Consider the following 21,601-nt stretch of genomic DNA (forward strand, 5'->3'; position numbering starts at 1 on the left):
GGCAATCGGTATACCTTTGGTATTAGTATTTGAATGACGCATTCAATTCATAAGCTTAACTCGTTCGACCTCCACAGGTGGTGATTAGTTATCTTTAATTAAAGCTAAAACCTTTATCTGCAGCTCATCAATCATGCAGTGATATATTTTTCAAGTTTAAAAAGCATTTGTTTTGAGAGCAAAGGAATAACAAGGTAAACGCCATTAATACCAATTTTCAAATATGAATTCGAGATTTGATCAAATATACGAGGCGATTCCAATTTACCACTTCGGCGAATTTAGACGTATGGCATGTGGTTTCGGCTACCAAAGGCGGCACAGCATCCCACCACGATTTCTTATCATTTCCTTAAATATACGAACTGTGCGACACTGTCTCAGGCAGTACTCTGTGGAAGTCAATCATACTGAGAGTAAAAGATTGAACACCAATGCAGCTTCCACTTAAATCTTTATTAGATACGACCATGGTTTCGTCGCATCGCATCGCGTCGCGTCGCATTTCGTAGCATCGCTACGAAACCATGGTCGTATCTAATAAAGATTTAAGTGGAAGCTGCATTGGTGTTCAATCTTTTACTCTCACTATACGAACTGTATTTGTATTTTTTTCGAGGAAGGTTTAGTTAAAAACTGGACGGCAAATAAGTCTAAACATTCTATTCATGTAACTCTCACATGCTTCCATACAACTGAACACGGGGGCTTCCAAAAGTTTGACAAAATCCACGTCGAATGAGGGGACAAGTAGGTGAGGAAAGTTGAAGACCCGCTGCGTTGCGGAGAGTTGTGTGCCTACCGTAGTGATGGGTAAGCTAGGTGCGTCCAAGCCGAAACTATGCACTGGTTATGACACAATTGACAATCGTTTTAATTCCAACGTCAAGCATGGAAAACTACTGGGGCACATCCGTTCACAGATGCAGCTGGCTCATTTTTGCAGTGCGTACATTGAATCCTGAAAACCCAGATCCGTACAAATGTGGAGTGGCATTATAAAAAAGTTGCCAAGAACAGGGAATAGTTAATTGATCAGACATTTGAATAGTTCACCCATTCAAGCATTTATTTTCCGTTGTTTGATCGAGTATTTAATAAAAGTTAACGGTGACGTGCATGATGCATTTCTACCTCAGAGGTTAGAGCTTACCCGAGGCTCATCACGCCACTTAATGAAAGATATAAGAATTTCATCATACAAAGAAATAAATGTGTACAAGCTATAGCAGCATAACTTTAAGGCGTCTCCTATTATAGGAAGTTAAAAGATAATATTCTACAGAACAAAAATCATTTGCTTGACCGAGATTACCTGATCTCCTGAATTTATCTTCTTTAGCAGTTTTAATTTTAAAAATATGAAAACAATACGCAATAATTTTACTCGTTATTTGTATATTTTAGCTGCAGTATTACATTAAAACGGACCAACAACATATTAATTTAACCATCTTCTAATGCTTGGTTGTCCATCACCTTGTCAGGCAGAATTTTTACTAATGAAGGCCTCTGATGTGTCTTTTGAAAATTCATAAGAGGAATTTTTCTTCCTGGTTGGGTGTTGATGTGAATGCTTATTGAGAAGTTTTACTTTCGACATTAGACTTTTTTATCTCTCTAAATAGGTTTCATGCAGCTTTCTGTCCAATCGGCCCTGATACTTTCCCAATTTCGCACCAAAAACTAAGAGATTTCTCGATATTTTGCGGCATGACATCCAGAAGATGTCACACAAATTCAAGAGAACTCGTGTTACTTTATTACGTCGCATAATATCGAAAGGCCCGGATAAATAACGTTCTCTATGACTTGAACCATCTCGGAATGCAAAAACTGACATGACATAATCATATAAACAACTCTTGTTAAAGGAAGAAATCTACCAAATAATTGATTGTATCCCCGTATTTCGTCTGCAGGGGGAAAGACCATTCGTCCAAAAATCCCTCTTTCCTGCCCAGTAAGTACATAAGCAGTAAAAGAACGAGACCATAAGTATCAACAGCGATTTGTCCCACGGAAACGAACGTCAAGAAGCTTATACTTGCATATTTCATTTTATTTTCAAGCATTTTGTCGTGCGACTTCAAAGCTCAAAACAATGGGCTGGAGTATCATTTCTTTCCAAAGATTGAATACTTAACAACTTTTGGTCATCTCTGCCAGCCTCTCCCGTATACTGATTTTAAATCTCATGTTAAAATTTTGAGTATCAAGATTTTCATATCACTCCACAGATCATTGACATTAATGAACATGTGAGGAATTTTCCAAAATTCGGGTGTAATGGCTATAGGTAATTATAACATTACTTGAACTGGTTCCACGACATATTCTTTGAAAAAAGACCATTATTTTTCAAGAAACTGGCTGCAACTTGTCGGTAAAAATATCAAATCTGCTCATAATTTATTGTTACACAACTTAATAAAGAGCCATAAAAGGCAAATTGCATCACATTGCCTTTTATGAGCCGTAGGAATAAAATTACGTATCAGGTGTTATGAAAACGGAATACTAGGCGTAAATTTAAAGTAATTGAATGAGCTATATCATAAGGTTTTTGGACATTTGAACATAATAAATAGGAAAAATATCCGGTAAGAAACTTCATATACCCTTGAATCAACTACACGCGTCATTCCACTAAACTTCAAATATATTGAAAAAATTGGAAAAGTGAGATGAGATAAACATACCAATAACTCTTGGAAAGGGAAGTAATATTCTCATATCAAGTAACTGATTTTATCCCCGTATTCTTCCTGCAGAGTAAATAAAAATGGTGGAAAAAACCAATCTTATAGCTTGAAAAATCACATACCTTCATAGCCTGTGCTTGGGATTTTTTCAAAGCACCCGTTGGCTGACGGTAGCCAAGTTTTCCCGGCCCGCTTTTGATGCTTCCAGAGTTGGATGAGAGCAGGGACTTCCCGGACCCTTGACTGCTGGTGGTCGCAGAGCTGACTGATGACATTCCTGGGGATGACACATGCCTTTGAAATATAGCACATAGACCTTAATGCGTGCATCATGTGAGTCCAAAAATAAGTCCTTCAAAACAGCTCAAATTCTGGCTCAAAGAGTGGGGTGTGCATGAGCACGTCGAGTGCCTCCGGGAACGAAGTGGACGGACGAAAAGTGGAATAGTGGTTTGCGCTCATAATTTTGTTATGAAATAACAGCAACTAACAAGTAAAAATAGAGTGGCCTTACCTTGTAACAGGAATTCGTATGAGCTACTAGGCAGAGGTTGTTTCATTAACGGAACGCCATGTGGCTAAGAGAACGGATGATCTTCAAGAATAAGTGGATGCAGCAGGCACATTTCCAAAAGGTCATGACATGAGTCCTGGATTATGATAAGCTTAAATACATTCAGGGCTCGTTATTAAATTGCAAACCCGCCCACTTCATACAAAAAATGAGAATCCAACGTGGTCAAGGAGTACTTACCTAATCTTCATCCAGCGTTAAAAATTAAAATTGCTTAAATTGGGTGATCAAATGTCAATCTGTATTCCCGTGTTAGACGGAGATGGAGTACAAAAAGCAATTTATGTATATCGCTAACTTTTCCCCGGGCACTTATCCAAAATGTGGACACAGATTAAGAATAGTCACTCATTTGATGGATTGACACTTATTGAAGGACTGAGGGTAGTTACGGAATAGGCAATAAAATTTTGTAGAAGGCTCTTATTATTCCGGAGTGAAGGATTTTGTGGAAGACATAACTTTTACGCTCTAAATCGGCTAGGTTCTCAAAACTCCAATTTCATAAGTAAATAGTTAATTTACTGTTTTCTGGCGAAATTCGATTATACTATGCCCACCGAGGATTTAACTGAAGTCAAAGTACTTTGAACTAATATAAATTAGGCACTGATTTTTCTAGAAATAGATTGATTGAACTTCTCCACAGATTTTTGTTATGAGGAAAGTAAACTTGTTGGTGTAATTGACTTGACTTGGCTTGTGTTTTATTTTACCTGGCACCGGATTAGACCACAATTTGGTCCACTCTTTCCAGTTCTGCCCTGGCCCGGGGGAATTAATTGGCAGAATATCTCACAATAAATACTAATTGTAAGACTTTCGCATTAGATACCTAAGCGAGGTACACGAGTTTTTTTCCGGATTGTTTTGCTTCAAAACTAAACACTACCTCACTGAATGGCTACGGAGGAGCTTGGCAACCCAGTGGGTAGAACTCTCGGCTGTTGATAGAAGGGTTCCGGCTTCAAATCCCGGGTGAAGCCTCGAAATAAAATCCTAGAAGTGGGAGGCAGTCCAGTCCAAGTTAATGGTCATAGAATGTGTGATATTCATACAACTGTGACAAAGCCCGGGGTGACCTCTACCATCGACTACCCAAACCCAACTTTGCATTGAATCACTGAGAAAGAAAAATTGAAACTTTGATGGAATTCCTTTCCGAATTATGTACGTGAAGTCTTCACGGGAATTCCACCGGTCTAAATCGTTGCATACCAGCAACGTTTCAACCCACCACTGACCGATCGTCCTCTGGGTGGATAAATAAGTCTGACTTGACTTATTGTTAGTAAAAACTTTGTTTGAGGGAAACTTATTCATTCACCCTGATGACGATGCATGGGCGAAGCTTAGAATTATATGTTGCGGGAGGGAGGCAGCAATCCTGCCTGGGGTTTAGGGGCTATAGAACACCCTCCAGAGAAACAGCATTTTAAGTACTATCTTAGACTAAAATTTATTGAAACTTTTGTTTTCATTGTACTTGAACGTACATGTTTCGTAATTTTTTCGAAAAAATAACCCTTTCAGTTGGGGGAGAGGGGCAGGCTCTCCCTGGAGCCCTAAAACTCCGCCCATGTGACGATGGACGACTCATCCGTCGAAACGTTGGTGACAACAATATGTCAGTAATGATCAATTGCAATCATTTCAATATAATTGGACACAAAATTTAAAAACATCCATACCAAGGCGGGTCTAGAACCCGCGACCATCGATTTAGCAAGCAAGGACTTAACCCCACCGCCACCAAGTCCGGCTGTACATAGTATACACTGATTCTCAGCCGGTAGAAATCCCGAAAAGATTTTTCGCGAAGAGTGAGAGAAATTAGTCTCGTGTGGGGGAGCGCCGGTTGTTTGTTTGGTGTCGCACCAGAGAATGACGAGGATCCTGAGTTCATGGAGAAGAGGGAGGCGGAGTTGGGGACGGCGGCGGCCCATGGGTTGGCTTGTCCCGGCGACGACATGGAGTATTGGGACGCGGAAGTTGGCATCAAGATGCTGGCGGACGTGGAGCTGCGGCCACTGCTCGACTGCTTCAGCCTCAGGATCTTGGACCTGCGAGGACAATTCGAATTGTCAGGAATTATTTTATTATTGAAAAAAAAACATTTTAACAGCCTTTAATGCCGTTATTTACCAGATGTATGAGCCAATACACATTCATAGGCCTGATGATGGTGTACGAATATACCAAAACGTTAGCAAAAATATGCATTAAAATTCTTCAAGACCTATACTCCAAGACACTGAATTCACTTTAAACATGTAGCTCAAGAGAAAGAATTACAACTCTTAGTTAGGAATTAGCAAGGAACTCGCATCACAACATCGCATCAACATTCGAAAATGAATTACGCTCAAATTGTACCGAAGATGACTTGAGACAGAGGTTTTATTTTATTAATTACTTTGAATTGGCCTTAGGTTGAATAAAAATAAGTTTCTTACTTTGCATTTACCAATGATTATATTTTATTAGTATTTTTTGTCCACGACAACAGCATTATTAAGAAAAAACACGAATTTTCCCCAAATTTAAACTCTGAGCGAATTCATGGTACATATTTAATTTGTAAATCGGAAGCCATACTATTGATACTGAGTTGGGATATGACTTCTTCCTTCATTGACTTTATTTAACCATTTTTAAAATTTTAATTCGCTATCATCATCATCATCACTGGTCAACAATCCTAGGATTGGTTTGACGCAGCTCTCCACTCAGTTCTCCTATCAGCTAATCTTTTCACTCCTACGTATTTCTTCTCTTTCACATCTCTCTTTACTTGTTCCATATATTTTGTTCGAGGTCTTCCTTTTCCATTCTTGCCTTCCACCTGTCCTTCGACGATTGTCTTCATCAGGCCATCATGTCTCAAGATGTGGCCTATAAGGTTGTTCCGTCTTCTTATTAAGGTTTTCATGAGGCTTCTCTTCTCTCCTACCCTTCTTAGGACTTCCTCGTTACTAACTCGGTCGATCCATTTGATTTTCATCATTCTTCTGTAGCACCACATTTCAAAGGCCTCTATCCTTGCTTTCTCCGCTGCGGTCATTGTCCATGCCTCACTTCCGTATAGGAGCATACTCCAGATGTAGGTTCTTATAAATTGTTTCTTTACATCCATATTTAAGTTTCCCGCTGTAAGCAGGTCTCTCTTTTGGTGGAATGCTCTCTTCGCCTGGGCTATTCTGCTGATAATTTCTTTCTTGCTTCTCCCGTCACTAGTTATCTTGCTTCCCAAATAACAGAATTCATCCACTTCTATCAGTTTTTGCCTCCCTATTTTAATGTTGGTCTTGACTTCTTCTCTTCTGCTGCATACTAAGATCTTGGTTTTCTTCGTGCTTATTTTCAGTTGATATCTACTCATTACCCTACCCATATTAATCAGAATATTTTTCAAATCCTTCTCTGTTTCTGCTATAACGGCTATGTCATCGGCAAATCTTAACATGCTTATTTTTTCTCCATGGATATTCACTCCCAATGCCTTTTCTTTGATTTCCTTAAAGGCTTTTTCAATGTAAACGTTGAAAATTACGGGTGACAATGTACAGCCTTGTCGCACTCCTTTCTTAATTCTTGCTTCTTCACAGCTGGGCCCTGATTTTATCACGGCTACTTGGTTTTTGTATAAACTGTGGATGATTCTTCTGTCATTATAAAGAACCCCAATTTCCTTTAGGATTCCAAGCATTGTGCTCCAATCCACGTTATCAAATGCTTTCTCTAAGTCCACAAACGCAACGAATGTTGGCTTGTTCTTTTCCATTCTCTTTTCTATGAGCAGTCTTAGGGCCAATATTGCTTCCTTTGTGCCTTTGTTTTTTCTGAATCCAAATTGGTCCTCATCCAAGTACTCTTCTGCTTTTCGTTCTATTCTTCTATAGATGATCCTTGTCAGTATCTTTGATGCATGTGTAGTAAGGCTTATGGTCCTAAAATCTTCGCACTTCTCCGCTCGTTTCTTCTTAGGAATAGGGATTATAATGTTCCTCTCGAAATCCTTTGGTATCTCACCTGTCGTATAAATTTCACTAATGATTTTGTTTAGCTGGTTCAACGTCTTCTCTCCTGAATTTTTGATTAGTTCTGCAGGAATGTCATCAATGCTAGACGCTTTATTTATCCTGAGGTCTCTTACAGCCGCATCAAATTCCGATCTTAAAATTGGGACTCCCATGTCATCGGCATCCACATCCCTCTCGTTTTCAATAGCATTCGTTCTGAGGCGACTTCCTTTGTACAAATCTTCCAGATATTCTTTCCATCTCTTCCCTTTTTCTTCGTTTCCAATCAATAGTTCTCCGTTTTTGTCCCTAAGGGTATTACATCTTACGCCCCTTTCCTTAAAGTGGTTCCTCACTATCCCATAGGCGGCCTCTACTTTTCCATGTTTAAGATTGTTTTGCACGTCTTCGCAAATGCTTTTCATCCACGTTTCTCTAGCCTTCCGCGCTTTACGACATATTTCGTTCCTTATCCTCTTGTAACGATTCTGTCCTTCCTCTGTTTTCGCAGCCTTGTATTTTCTTCTTTCTTCAATAATGGAGTAAAACAGCTGCCTTCCAAGTCCCCCAAACGTACAACTCTTCCAATAACTAAACCCCAATGACCGAGCTACACAACTTATAGACATTAATGTATTAAATAAAATATTAAAATTAATGAAAAAAAGTCAATTTGATATGACAGAGTTTGCATACACATGAGCAAGTATTTGAAACTATAACAACAGCAGCATACTGCATGTTGGTAAATAATAGAGCAAAAGTAATCGGATTACTTGTAACGGTTACTTTTACTGTAACTAGTACTTGCAACGATTACTTTTTACGAAATATAATTTACTCCAACGGTGCAAGAGGATTCATTATTTTCTTTATAACTGTTATTTGATGGTAATCGACGATTACTTTACCAATTTCACTGATTTACCTAGGTCTAGAGATAACTTCGAATCCTTAGGTACCATAATTTGCTCGTTTAGGTTTGGCCACTCTTATGTTTCAGCGTACTTATGATGGGTACAAAATATGACACCAGTTGTGTTATTATAGCAGATGTAATTGCACGTATCGCAAGTGAAATTTCAACTTCAGTAATTTCTATGACTCATTTATTCCACATTTTTACTGCAATATTCGACAGTTTACAGGTAGTCTCTATAGTGGACAACCTTACAAGAAGTAATTGTGTCTGTAATTGTGCTGAATCTTTTTTTAAATTATTAATTAGTACTCGCAATTGATTACTTTGTTTACGAAGTAGCTGAAATTGAGCCCAGTGACTTTTTCTCTGTACTTTTAGCAACACTGACAACATATTGATGCGTTTTTGACTCGTAGGCGTCATAATCTTCGCGGGCGGGCGTCAATAGCGATGGACTTACCTGCAGATGACGCATCTGAGGGGCAGGAGGCGTTGCGACACGGCCATTTGGATGGTCTTCACGAAGCACTTCCGGCAGACGACGCGGTGGCCGCACGGGTACGTCTGCATCGTGGCGCGAGCGTTCACGCAGATGACGCACTGCAGAGAGAGAGAGAGAGTTAGAACGCGATTAGGCACTCGAGCACAAATTTTTCCCTCCGTCCGGTAACTCATCAATCTGACTAGAACCCTTCTCAACGTAATGTCTGGTTTTTTTCCACGGCGAACAATGGCAGTGAAGATTTAGCGTGTATCACACCGGGTAACGTCCTCTATATCTTCTTCCGGCGTTTCGATGTGCAACTCGTCCACCGTCCGCAAGGATTCAGGAGTTCAATGATCCAATGATCCAGGGATTCAGCCATTCATTGGATTCCTGAATCCCTGAAGACGATAGGCGAGTTGTATACTTCTTTAGGGACGGTCGCACCACGAACTTAAACTCGGTCGGAGGAACTTAAAGGTGGCCGCAACGGAGGCGTCTTATGTGTGCCTCACGCTTTTCAAAAGATCCCCTCTGTTCATGGAACCTAAGTTATTTGATAAACTACTAAGAAAAATTAACGAAATTTGATGAGGAAAGCAAGAGCTAAGGAAAAAATACTGGACCGCATATATTTGTGGTACAGTAAAGTACTAGTCAAGTGTGGTAAAGTACTAGTCAAGAAAACTGAAACCAGCGAAATAATCAAGCTGCAAGCAATCTGAGAAAATTGATATAATTTCAGAATTGTAAGCTTGCATTTTTAGCTTACAACATATAAGCTTGTTCTCGGCTACTGAAAACATTCTGCTGCTCGTAAGTAAACCCTATATGTAATTGGTTAATTTCTATGATACATGCATATTGCTGCCATTACGTACACATGTTTTGTATACTACTGTATACAAACGTTACATATTTGACTATTTTACTATCCGACCCCTGAAACGTATAGCGATGGCACTTGCTGAAAAGCCTTCGGGTTAGCAGGACCAAGATGTTATAATGATATTTAATTTTTTAAAGTTGTAACATTTTAATGTTTTTGTTATAATTGCCAATATTGACTATAATATTGATTTTCATAGAATTGAAACGAAATATATTTTTTAATGTGCCAAAATGTGTGCAAATACTGCTAACCTGTGTATTAAATTTGAGGCAGCATAATTATTAAATACAAAATATTATAGTTATCATTATCATACTGATAAATATTTTTGAGATTTAATGGAATTAAATTTAGCAATCGAAATATTCAACGCTGATAAACACCATAAAGAGAAGACGGGACTTAGTCGGCCACATCATGATGTCCTGATGAGGGTGATCGCAGAGGGACCAGTGGAAGGGAAAAGTGGCAAGGAACGGCCCCAAATGAGTCACATAAAACATGTCATAAAGGCTGTAAAAGGGAAGAAATGCGTGGCTGTGAAAAGGTGGAAAGATTAGCGGATAGGAGAGAGGAATGGATAGATGCGTCAAATCAATCTAAGGATTATTGACTTGTGATGATGATGAGTTCGAATAAAAACTCATATTTTTAATTAAAATCTTGAATTATTATTTATCCTTTTAACCATTTTCTTATTTCCTCAAGTATAAAATTTTCACATTTGAAATTCAGGAAAAAGTCGACGACGGCATACTCTCTATAAATATGAAATAAAGTAATAGAGCTGAAGTTCAAAAAAAGCAATATAAAACTAAAATAGTCAACGGACGGTCGGTTGAGTAATGCGTTCCCTGAATGCTAATTTTCACTCACCCGCATGGCCCACGTTTCCGCCCTCTGTATCGCCAAGCTCAAATTCATCGCGACTCTTTCCCTCACACATTGATTCCACGCTCTTATGTCAACTCTTCCCGATGTAAATTCCATCTTTTCCAGCGCTTTCACATTCTGATTTCACGATATCAGTCCCCATTTTTTTCCTATCCAAACAGTTAAATTGTTCCACCAACTCAGCCTTGCGACAAAATGCCTTTAAACGGTGACAAGCAGTACAAGTCTCATAGACAACGTGCGCATAGCTGAGTTTCTGTCACAGAGCGCGGGGGCAACGTTGGATTGGGATCATATGAGATCACGTGATGGGTCTGATTGGATGACTACGACGGTACCGTGGCGGAGGCATTCTCAAAAAAGAATCTGTCTAGAGTAAGTAAAAATAATTAAGAAATGTACCACAAGCTGAAAATACAAGTATAGAAATTAGGAAGCAATTAATCAGATGGAACATGTTTCTCATGATGGAACATGTTTCTCTATGGAAGCGAGGCTTGGAGGTTGACAGCAGCCACTAGTCAGTCAGAAGTTACTACCTATTTTTGATTTCTCAAACAATCTATGCCTCGCGAGTAACCTCCGAGTCTCCAGCGGCTCCCGGCCTCATTCGCTTAAATTCTATGAAACACTTTCTGCATGCCCACAGTGGTATTTTGTTTATTGTTTAAAACAGGACTTCACTCTTCAATTATTTCTTTTGACACTTTCTTCGTTTGAATGTGGTATTTTAGCAAAATCGAAAATGAATAGCCTGATTATGAAAAATTGCACGCTACAAACTACAGAGAGTTTAAAATCAGAGAAATAACTTCGTGTGTAGATTTAAGGAGGTATCATAAAAAATATCTCTCCATTTTCTCTATGCTTTTAGACCCACCCATAAAAAATAACGTGCTAAAGTATAACCATTACTGTATTTTCTCAACTAACACTATCAGATAGAGCTGCGGATAAACCCCTAAGTCTGTAAGATTGCCGACAAGCTTCAATTAAAATACAAGCACTTTGAAATGTGGTCCTTGAATTTTCTGTAAACTTATTCGCACTGACAAAAACATCATTTTGCCTGATCTGGATTCTCATATGAAATCGCTTCTGGCCTGACGTGGAGGAAATGCGATTTATCCATGATAAAATATAATTTAATTGGTAATTTGGTGCATGGTATTATAACTAACACACTTCAATATAAAACTCCACTACCGACCATGGTTTCAACATTCTGAAGATCTTGAAAATCAATTCTTATTGTTGAAACCATGGCTGATAGTGAATTTTTATATTAAAGAGAGGAAAATACAATTTTCAGTTTATATTTCATCATCCCGAGATCTCCCGATTCTGTATTCATAGAGTCGAAATGTATTCATATATCCACATGTTCACGAATGCAATTTGACAATCAATATATTATTTGAATTAATGTATTTTGACCCACACTCATGACTTTCACTTGTTTATGAAATGGTTTGCGGTAAAATAACTAATGTTATTTCCCGTTCAATATTATAATTACGTAATATGGTTGCAAATTGTAATCATAAAAATGAAAACCAGACGAAGAAAACAGATCTTTGGTAATAGCAGAGAAAGAGAGAGAGAGGACAACTTAAATGGACATTTCTGCAGGATAAAGATACAGGAGAGAGGTGTGAAGAGAATAAAATGCAGTAAAATGAGAGTATTTCAATGATTTGAAAGATTAAAACTGCCGTGAAGGAAACGATTTCAAAATGCGTCAAGCCATCTCTGACTGGAATATCTAAATAAAATTTTAGTGACTGTACGAACAAAAATTGTGTGCAAACGAGAAAAAAACTTATAACGACACTAAAATGATTTTATTCTTAATGTAATATATCGGAATATAGTTATCGTATAATTTAATGCAGTTTTCAGTGCAGTAAATTAACGCAGCTTATTTGTCGGCACCATAATGGATGGTTGGATTATTGTGTGGAGCCGCATTGGAATTCAATCGTCAAGTTACTATTTTAGTAGTTGTAAAATATAAAATTTGCCAAACTATTTTTAAATGGATGAATAATTACGTACTGATTCGTTTTGATCGAAATACAAAGCATAAGATCATTCGAGTCAGTCGATATTCGATAAGGGAGATGACCTTAAATAGTTAAAGTACCTTAAGCCTTCGTTCATAAAAAAACTGAAATTGCGATTCTCCACGATATTTCGAAAACCTTTAGCCTTATGTGTGAATTTGAACTGAATAACATATTTTTACGTTGTGAGCTTTCTTTCGTTGGGCATCTAAAAAGTTCATAGAGACTGTTGGAGGCCACAAAACGGGAATTCTATAAGTTGAGTGAAATTAATTTTTTTCGCTTTTTTTAATTGGTATGAGCAGAACTGAAGATATATTGAAAGATATTTTTAATTTTTTTCTACTAGTCAACAAGCAACTTTTAAGTTGGTGCTAATAGGATTCAGTGGTTGAAATAGATATTTCTGTTACCCAGACCAAAAGACACCACCCGATTTAGCACGTCTTAATTAGAACGCAATGATCAAATTGTTGCTGTTTTGGTTGAATTAGCATATAAAGTATTCTCCTCCGTATTTTTTAGCGGTAAAATATGGAGGAGAATACTTTATATGCTAATGCTATTTTATGATTTACATCTGATGAAATTCGTAGTCTTGCACTTTAGTATGAGGGAGCGTAATTTCCTATTTATCGCGTCTTAATTACAACGCAACGAGCAACATATTGTTTTTGTAGTTATTAAATTAGCATAGACGATATCCTCCACCATATTTTTTACTAATAAAATAACTAGAGCTGTTTAAATTCGTAGTCTTATGCTGTTTTAAATGAGGGAACGGAACTTTCCACGCCATCGCTGACGCCGCGCCGTACACGCTCGGCGTCCCTTGCTCATTGACCCCTCCATGATTCCGCCACGACCAAATTTTAAACGGCGCCCATCTCTTAAATAATCTCAAGCTGATTGCAGAATAGGCAGTAATCCACTCGACCACAAAGGGATCATTTAGAACATTACATTTGTATTTGTGGGTGCTTATCTGGCTACTTCGACCAAAATATGTCGATTATATTTTAAAGTAGAATCGAAGCCCGATTGAAATAAAGATAGATATCTATAAAAAATCAGAAACTGAAAACTGCTTTTTATCAAAAACATTCCTTAATTTATTACCCATTCCCATAATAAAACATTATTTATTATCCCAAGCTCTCGCCTCTCCACCGATTTCAGGTTCTTCCAACACGTTACTTCCTTTCTTGGTGTAGTGGTATAATATTTGGAGGAGGCGACCGACACCAAAGGCCATTTGCGCGACGAAGGAAGGATGGGGAGAATAGGGTGGAGAGAAACCCGGCGTCGGCATTATCCTGCTCTTAACGAAAGGCACCGTGGGGACCACGTCTTAACGTGCCATCCGACGGACGGAGTGCTGCATTTGAAAGCCCTCGAGCAGGTGTCAGGCAGCCCCAGAAAAATCTCTGCCGCCGCCGCGATTCGAACCCGGCCCAACTTGGTGGGAAGCACTTTAGCCACCACACCAACCCAATCCCCTCATCTAACACGATTTTTATGATAGGAATTGGACATAGGGCAAGTAACAGCTTATTTAAATCGGTGGATATTAGAATATCCTTTCCCAGACCCTTGCAAAGAAAATTGCATTCAGCTTCGACACGGAAACCATGGCCTGGAGACTACTCAATAAAAATTATTTTTATAAACAAACGGCAAAGGTAAAATGTTACAAAATTTATTGCAAATTACCAGTGCGATGCTCAGACTCTGGCTGTAATAATATGAGCATGCGGATATCAAGTTGCATTCAAATACTTTACTACTGTTTGGTCGTCTTGCAAATCTTCCATAACGATTATCTTAAAAAAAGTATTCAAGGAATTATAATAGGTTTAGTGAAATTAACAAAATATGGACAGAAAATAAAAAGTTACCTAGAAAGACCAAATAACTAGATAGCCTTTTTCTCTCTTCCGGATCTTGGGCTCATATAGATGCTACTGAGTATGCATCTGACTTTTGAACGAATAAACGATTTTTTCGACAAAATTCCGATTCCAATTCCAACAACACAATTTCTCATACTTATAATGTTAAGGAACATGTAAAATTCAGTATAATTCGTAATCAAACCTCAATTGGACTCAATTGGACAATCCACTGGACGTTTGCTAAAGCTTTTCTGTAAATTATTCGCACGTGCCAGGTGGGATGATACACGATAAATAATCACAAACAGAATAACATTTGTGGAATCAATTTAAGTTTTCAGTGACTTAACCTAATTACCCAAGTATTTATCCCATATTTGTATGGTTGCAGGTTCTGCCCATCAAATACTTGTACATTTTTATAGTACTAAAATTGTTTTATTTAATGAGTGGCAATACACCCGCTACTACCGGTAATGATGAATACCATTTACGAAGGAAGCTATGTGCCATGACGCCTGAACCAAACTCAACATTGTTTAAGAGGTCCTTTGTTTACTTAGAACCTAAAGCACATAATGATATACCACGGTATTTAAAATCTTCAGAAAATCAAAGCAAAAAATCGAAAGCTGTTCAAGGAATGGATACTGTCGACAAATAAAATTGATGTTTTAAATTAATTTGTAACTCAAATTATATTAAAAATTGTAACTAATGGTTTAAAGGTTTTAAGAGATATAATTTTAGGTTTTTTTCCCCGGTGAAGAATTGCAGAGAAGTTTTCTCGGGTTTCGCACCGGGTAAGGTCCTCCATTTCTCCTTTCAACGTTTTGACGGACAACTCGCCCATCGTCATCGTATATATACAGAATTCTCTGGGTGAGGGCGGTTCAGAGTCTCCTAATTGGCTACCAATCCCCTCTTATTTTAGGAGGTGGTCCCATAAATGGCATAAATTATCGCCACAGTCTCTGTTCATATCATTGATGTTTTTTCGAATCTGAATGGATTCTTTTACTGAGCGGTCCCAGTATCCATGAGATCGACGCAGAAGCTTCGTTTCTTCCCAATGAATCATATGATTCTTGAGGATGCAGTGCTCAGCCACTGCCGATTTTTCCATTTGTCCTAATCGTAGGTGTCTACGATGTTCTTTCAACCTGGTTGCGAAACCCGATAAAAATTCACTGCAAGGTTTTAAGAGGTATATCTTGATGTATTGCAAACATTTCTTGCGCATTATTTTTTAATGGCATAAATGAAATGATTATTTTTTGTGCACATGCATATATGTTCGGAAAATTTCAATCATCGTACAACAACACCAGCAATGGCATATAATTATTTACGGAAGGCAGTCTCGATACAGGTGTTTGTACTTCTGAGGCTGCTTAAAGCTCTGAGTTATTTGTTCTTAAAAAATGTAATCAGCGATGGAGTAAAAAATATAGATTAGTCATGTTATCGGAGTGTATAACATTCTCAGAGATGAAAATATTTAATCTCCAATATCAATATTTCGCAGCGAATTTTAATTTACTATCCGGGGTGGTAGCTAACAATCAAACAAGTACTCCTTTGGTTTAAACTACGATAGTTACTTTGACATTAATCAATGGCTACCACGATTGGACCTCATGCAGCATGAACTCACCTCGTCCTCCTGAGAGGTGGCCATCTCTGGCTCGTTCTCCTCTAGCTTGCATAGTAATTTGTCCTGAAAGAATAAAAATAAAATGTTAGTATTTTAATGAATAAATTATTTGTAGTAAACGAACAGTTTAAACTAAATCATATCAATGCCTGTGGAAAATTTCCACGAGAACTGGCCACTTAGAAAAAGAACCTAGTCTTTGATGTGCGACGTACCAATATCTCTCATTTTATGCATACTATGCATGCTTTTCTTTCTCGATGGCAGGCTTTATGTGAAAATATCAGATAAGGAATGCGTACTCAGCCTTTAGAAAATTTCAATTACAAAGATTGCAGCCAACCCAAGGAACGCTGGATGGAAAATTGAAATATTATAGAACTCCGTTAAACAACTTGAATTATATAGTAATTCATTGTTTCATGCAACGCCACTCCATGCCGTAGGCAGAGAAAATTTTTCTACCTGTGGAGCTAGTATGGCTTTTTGCAGCAAGTACTTCACGGCCGTTAATTCCAACCACTTCTCTAATCCATTCTGTGATAATATTATTAATCCAGAACAAATATCTAAAGGAAGTTGTCTAACCAACATAATATAATATAAATTATTGTTCTCAGATTTTTACATCCGATGTAACATTTTCATATAAAGAGTTTATAGCTCAGCAATCAGTTTAACAAATATAATAATAATTTGAACTACTTAACAAAAATGAGCATATACAAAATTTTCAAGATAATCAAATACAACAGAGGAAAATAATTTGAACCAATTTATAAAAACGAACATATGCAAACATTTCAAGTTACTACTCAAATACAACAGAAGAAAAAAATTTGAACCAATCAGCAAAAATTAACATATACTAAAATTTCAGGTTAATCTAAAACAGTAGAAGAAAATAATTTGAAACAATTAACATAAATGAACATTTACAAAATTTTCAAGTTAATCAAATACAACGGAATAAAAATATACAAACAACAATACAGGACATACAAACTTGTTTATGTAGTGTATAAGTAGTCAATTAAGATGAGCTGGTTAATACTAATTATAGTTTATTTCGGAATATTTGCAGGGATGAAGATTCTTTGAGTGTTTTAGGGAGGCTATTCCATATTTTTGAAGCGGCAACAGTAAATAATTTTTGAAAGGTTGTGGACCTATAATGGGATATATGGAGATAGTTGGGATCGGCTCTGGTAATAACATTAGGCAAAGTTGTTCTCTTAGGTTGAAAATCAATGATATATTGCGGCTCATTATTTTTAAACAGGGAAAACATTAAACAGGCCAGTTTAAACTTTCTTCATATTTTAATGTCCATCCAAGAGAGTTTGTTAAGATAAAGGGTTATATGTGCATCTTTCCGCAAGATATAAATGAAACTTACAGAGGAATTCATCAGGCGTTGAAGCTTAATATTGAGTTCGGCAGTAAGGTCATAAAACACCAGGCAACAGTAGTCGAAGTGGGGAAAAATTAATGTAGAGACAATATGACTTCTTACATGGATAGGCAGTAGTTTTTTATGGAGTTTTAGTTGATGCAGAGCAGCATTGACTTTATTTGACACGTATAAAACGTGGTCTTTCCATGAAAGAGTATTGTGGAAGATGACCCCTACATTTTTAGCCGTTTTAGTGTAAGGTATTGAAATTCCCTGAATTTCGATCGTTGGCACATCGGCAATATTTAGCCTAGATATTACCATAGAGTGGCCGATTATCATTGATTTGGTTTTATTACTATTTATTTTCAAGCAGCTGTATTGAGACCATGACACCATAGCAGTTACATCGTCGTTTACTTATTTAATAGTTTCGGAGAAATCGTGCGGGCGACAGTGTATATAAATTGGGAGATCGTCAGCATACATCATGTATTTGCATTTTTTGATATAGGCAGAAAGGTCTCCCACGTACAACGAAAACAGTAGTGGCCGCAGGACTGACCCTGGAGGTACTCCTTGAGAGATAGACGCCCATTCAGACAAATTACCATTGGAGTCTTTTACTGATTGGCGTCGTCCAGTTAGGTTTGAATTAAACCAATTTAATGAAGAATAGGAAAAGTTTAGATTTCTCAATTTTTGTAGGAGCAGCGAATGGTTTACACAGATAAAGGCTTTGCTAAAGTCAAACAGTACTAGTAAAGTCTACAAATTTTTGTCAATGGAAGACCTTATGTCATCAGAAACTTTGATTAAAGCCGTTTCAGCAGAGAAGTTTTTGCGAAAGCCTGACTGAAATGGATCAAATAACTTATTTGTTTTGAGGTTATCAACAGTTTGTTGAAATACTATCTTTTCAAGGCATTTAGAAATGGCGCAAAGTATTGATATTGGGCGGTAATCACAGGGGGAAGACGGACTTTTGACTTTCTTAATCGGGTGAATAAGGGAAGATTTCCAAAGTGTGGGAAAAATTCCAGACATCAGCGAAGAGTTGAATATTTCAAGTAGAGCAGGAGTCAAAACTTCAGAAGCAACTTTCAGATATTTCACAGAGATGTCCTCTATACCAACTGAATTCGATTTCGACGCAATTAGTACCTTACGCAGAGAGTTTGGCGTAACATAATCAAAGTAAAAGTTTTTATGATTATAAGACACATAGGCGACAAGAGAAGGAAGATTTGTCAGGCGAACATCAGCTGAGTTCAGGGGAGGAATACCACTCGTTGAAAAGTAGTTGTTTAGTTCATTTAGAGAGAGCCAGCTTACGATTGAATTGCCCGGTTGTCTGATTAGTCCCAGGTTTTTAAGTTTTTTTCCGGAGTTCATTGGGATAGGCTGGTTTAGAAAGAGCATTTGTGTAGTACTCTCTTTTTGAGTTCATCGAGGATTTTTTCACAAGGTTGCGTTGTATAACAAACAATTGGTAAGAGGCAGGATTTTTCGTTCGAACGAAAATGCGTCTAAGCCTGTCTCTTACTTTGATAAGCTCCTTTATTGCTGAGGTAAACCATGGAGCTCGGGGACGCTTAGGCTGTATTAATCGTTTAGGAGCATGACGATCAAGGCAGTCATGAAAAACAGAGTTGAAGCTTTGCAGCATTGTATTAACATCGAGAGAATTGCACACATTTTTCCAATCAATGCTCAATAAGCCATCTTGGAAAGTTTCAACATTGAAACACGCATTACTTCTAATAACCAGAGGAGGCTGAGATTTTTGGTTACATCAAATTTATAAGTTACCACAATTTTATCATGGGCCGATAGAAATGGAACAGGAAGAGACTTTATCTTGCGAGTCAATGATGAAAAGATCGAGGACCGTGTGGCTGTTTTCAGTATGATGAGTGGCATCAACGGTAGAAGGTAGAGGTCATTGGAATATATAAAATTATGCAAGAATGTGCTACAAAAGGTATCGCGGAACAAGTCTGCATTGAAATCACCAACGATTATAATATTTTTAAACGTTGGGCTAAATTTATAAAATACATTTTCAATGTCTGACATATGCCCAACTTTTGGAGGTCGGTAGATAATGAATAATAAAAGTTTAGAAAAATTTACCCCCCGCTATTTCGATGACCAAGAATTCAGGTCGTTTCTCGTAGACCTGAGGCGATGTATCCAGGACCTTTGAGTGCAGCCTTTGGTGTATAAAGGCACCGACTCCACCACCAACTTTGTTAATCCTGTCATGACGGATGAGGTGATAGTTGTCCAGTCCCACCATATCGTCAGAAATGCTTGGCTTCAACCACGTTTCAGTCAAGCAAATGATATCAGCTGGATTACATGTGAAGTGGTAGCGAAACTCGTCAATATGACCCATCAGAGACTGAAAGTTAACGAGGCTTACTGTTATTTCACTCACGGATGTTTTGACTTTGGAAAGCAGCATTTTGTACCCATAAATATCCCCTTCTACCCATAAAAATCTTCCCTTCCGATTTTAAGTTTTTGGCGGCGGCATACAACATCCTATTTAGTGGTGTCAGCGATTCATTTATATATAAACGAGCGTGGCTTGGACCGGCGTCGGTGTTTATTTCACCAAAGTTAAGTGGGGCTTATTTCGCTTGGCTTGAATAAAGGCATTAGCGGTACCAGACCTCACAAAACGAACAATTATTGGGGCCGGTTTCGGGGACTGGGAGGAACTAAATGAGCGTGCAAGGGGTTTTTCCCGATAGGAAAAGTCGATGTCATTGTTATCAACCTTAAGCCCAAGGCCAACTTTGCACACTAGTTGTTCGACGTTCTCTTCATTCGAGACTGGGAAGCCACAGATCTTTATGGTATTACGTAACTGGTCCTGTTACACACGATTTAGCTGTTGTTCCAAGTCACCGAGGTTTTTCTTGAGGCTCGTGTTTTCACTAGCCAAGTGACTCAGCGACGCGTTTATTTGGGCCAATGAGGAATGCAAAACTTCAAGCGATTTAGTGTAATCACTGAACTTATCTTGCCAAGTAGAGATAGAGTTGCGTATAGCAATATGCTCCTCGTGGATTTTTCTAACTGCGATAAGCACCTCCTCAAGTATACCACTGGCACTATCACTAGGATACACTCCCGGGCCGGTTTTGATTGGTGTATCGTCACCACGCGTAGACCGCGCCGTAGAAAGACAGGGGTCACAGGTCCAGGTTTTCTTACGCCCACCGAGTAATGGAACTCCGTCTGCAGTAATTGAGGCACAGCTGATGTGATAGAATTCACGGCACTTATCACAAGAGACAGAGGGGTTGCCTCGTTTGATTGTTTGCCTGCAATTAGCACAGCTAGGCATTTCGTATGACAGGAGCGAAAAACGAGCGACTGAACTAGTCTAGCAAACTAACTTCCTCTATATAAAGGATATACAGATGAAGTTAGTTTGTTGGTTAGATTGCATAATAATCAATGCATACAATATACACATGTATATAATATACAATCTAACCATTATATAAAAGAAAGTGTCATGATTGACTGATTTACTAACTCATCGGCGTACAGCCCAAACTACAGAAAATAACCATTAAATTTTCTGGCAATTTCCTTGTTCCACGTGTGGGCGCACTTAGAAAGCATTTCCAGGAGTCACAAATTTGGGAGCATTTTCCCCAATTTATGTTAACTTTTTGAGTGCCATAAGTACAGCATTTCATTTCGCGCGGACTTTTTTTTATTATGCTCTTTGAAATCCTTTCCGCCATGACCGGTGGAGCGGGAGACACGCATCATATTAACGGCGCTCCCAGGTGGTTCACTGCCATTACTTCTGCGAATATGACAGTGGGTGGACGTTTTCCGTGATCTCCAGGCAACCTGTTATGCCTTCGTATCGACAATCTAGCTATCCGCGTCCTCTATAATCTCGCCAACAGCGTAAGAACAGAGTGCAAACGCGAAGTAATCTAAAAAGTAATGGGATTTGGCGAGAAACTATTTCTATGTTTGTTTTACGGGAATTTAAATGTTATTTAGATAGATTTTACTTGGAATAGATTTTACAAGGAATAACTAATTTCAATGTCGTA

The 21,601-nt window shown here is 38.1% G+C and overlaps 1 protein-coding gene across 1 annotated transcript in view; it reads right to left on the reverse strand.

Annotated features, from left to right (window-relative positions):
* Positions 1-21,601, reverse strand: part of LOC124170786 — a 140,840-nt gene that overhangs the window by 13,498 nt on the left and 105,741 nt on the right. The window contains exons 2-5 of the mRNA XM_046549748.1: positions 16,112-16,174; positions 8,684-8,823; positions 5,158-5,342; positions 2,828-2,982 (exon numbers count right to left, since the gene is read on the reverse strand). Coding sequence (XP_046405704.1) covers positions 2,828-2,982; positions 5,158-5,342; positions 8,684-8,823; positions 16,112-16,174 — 543 coding nt within the window. The remainder of the gene's footprint in view (positions 1-2,827; positions 2,983-5,157; positions 5,343-8,683; positions 8,824-16,111; positions 16,175-21,601) is intronic.

This window comes from Ischnura elegans, chromosome X, assembly GCF_921293095.1.
Source record: "Ischnura elegans chromosome X, ioIscEleg1.1, whole genome shotgun sequence".
Lineage (NCBI taxonomy): Eukaryota > Metazoa > Arthropoda > Insecta > Odonata > Coenagrionidae > Ischnura > Ischnura elegans.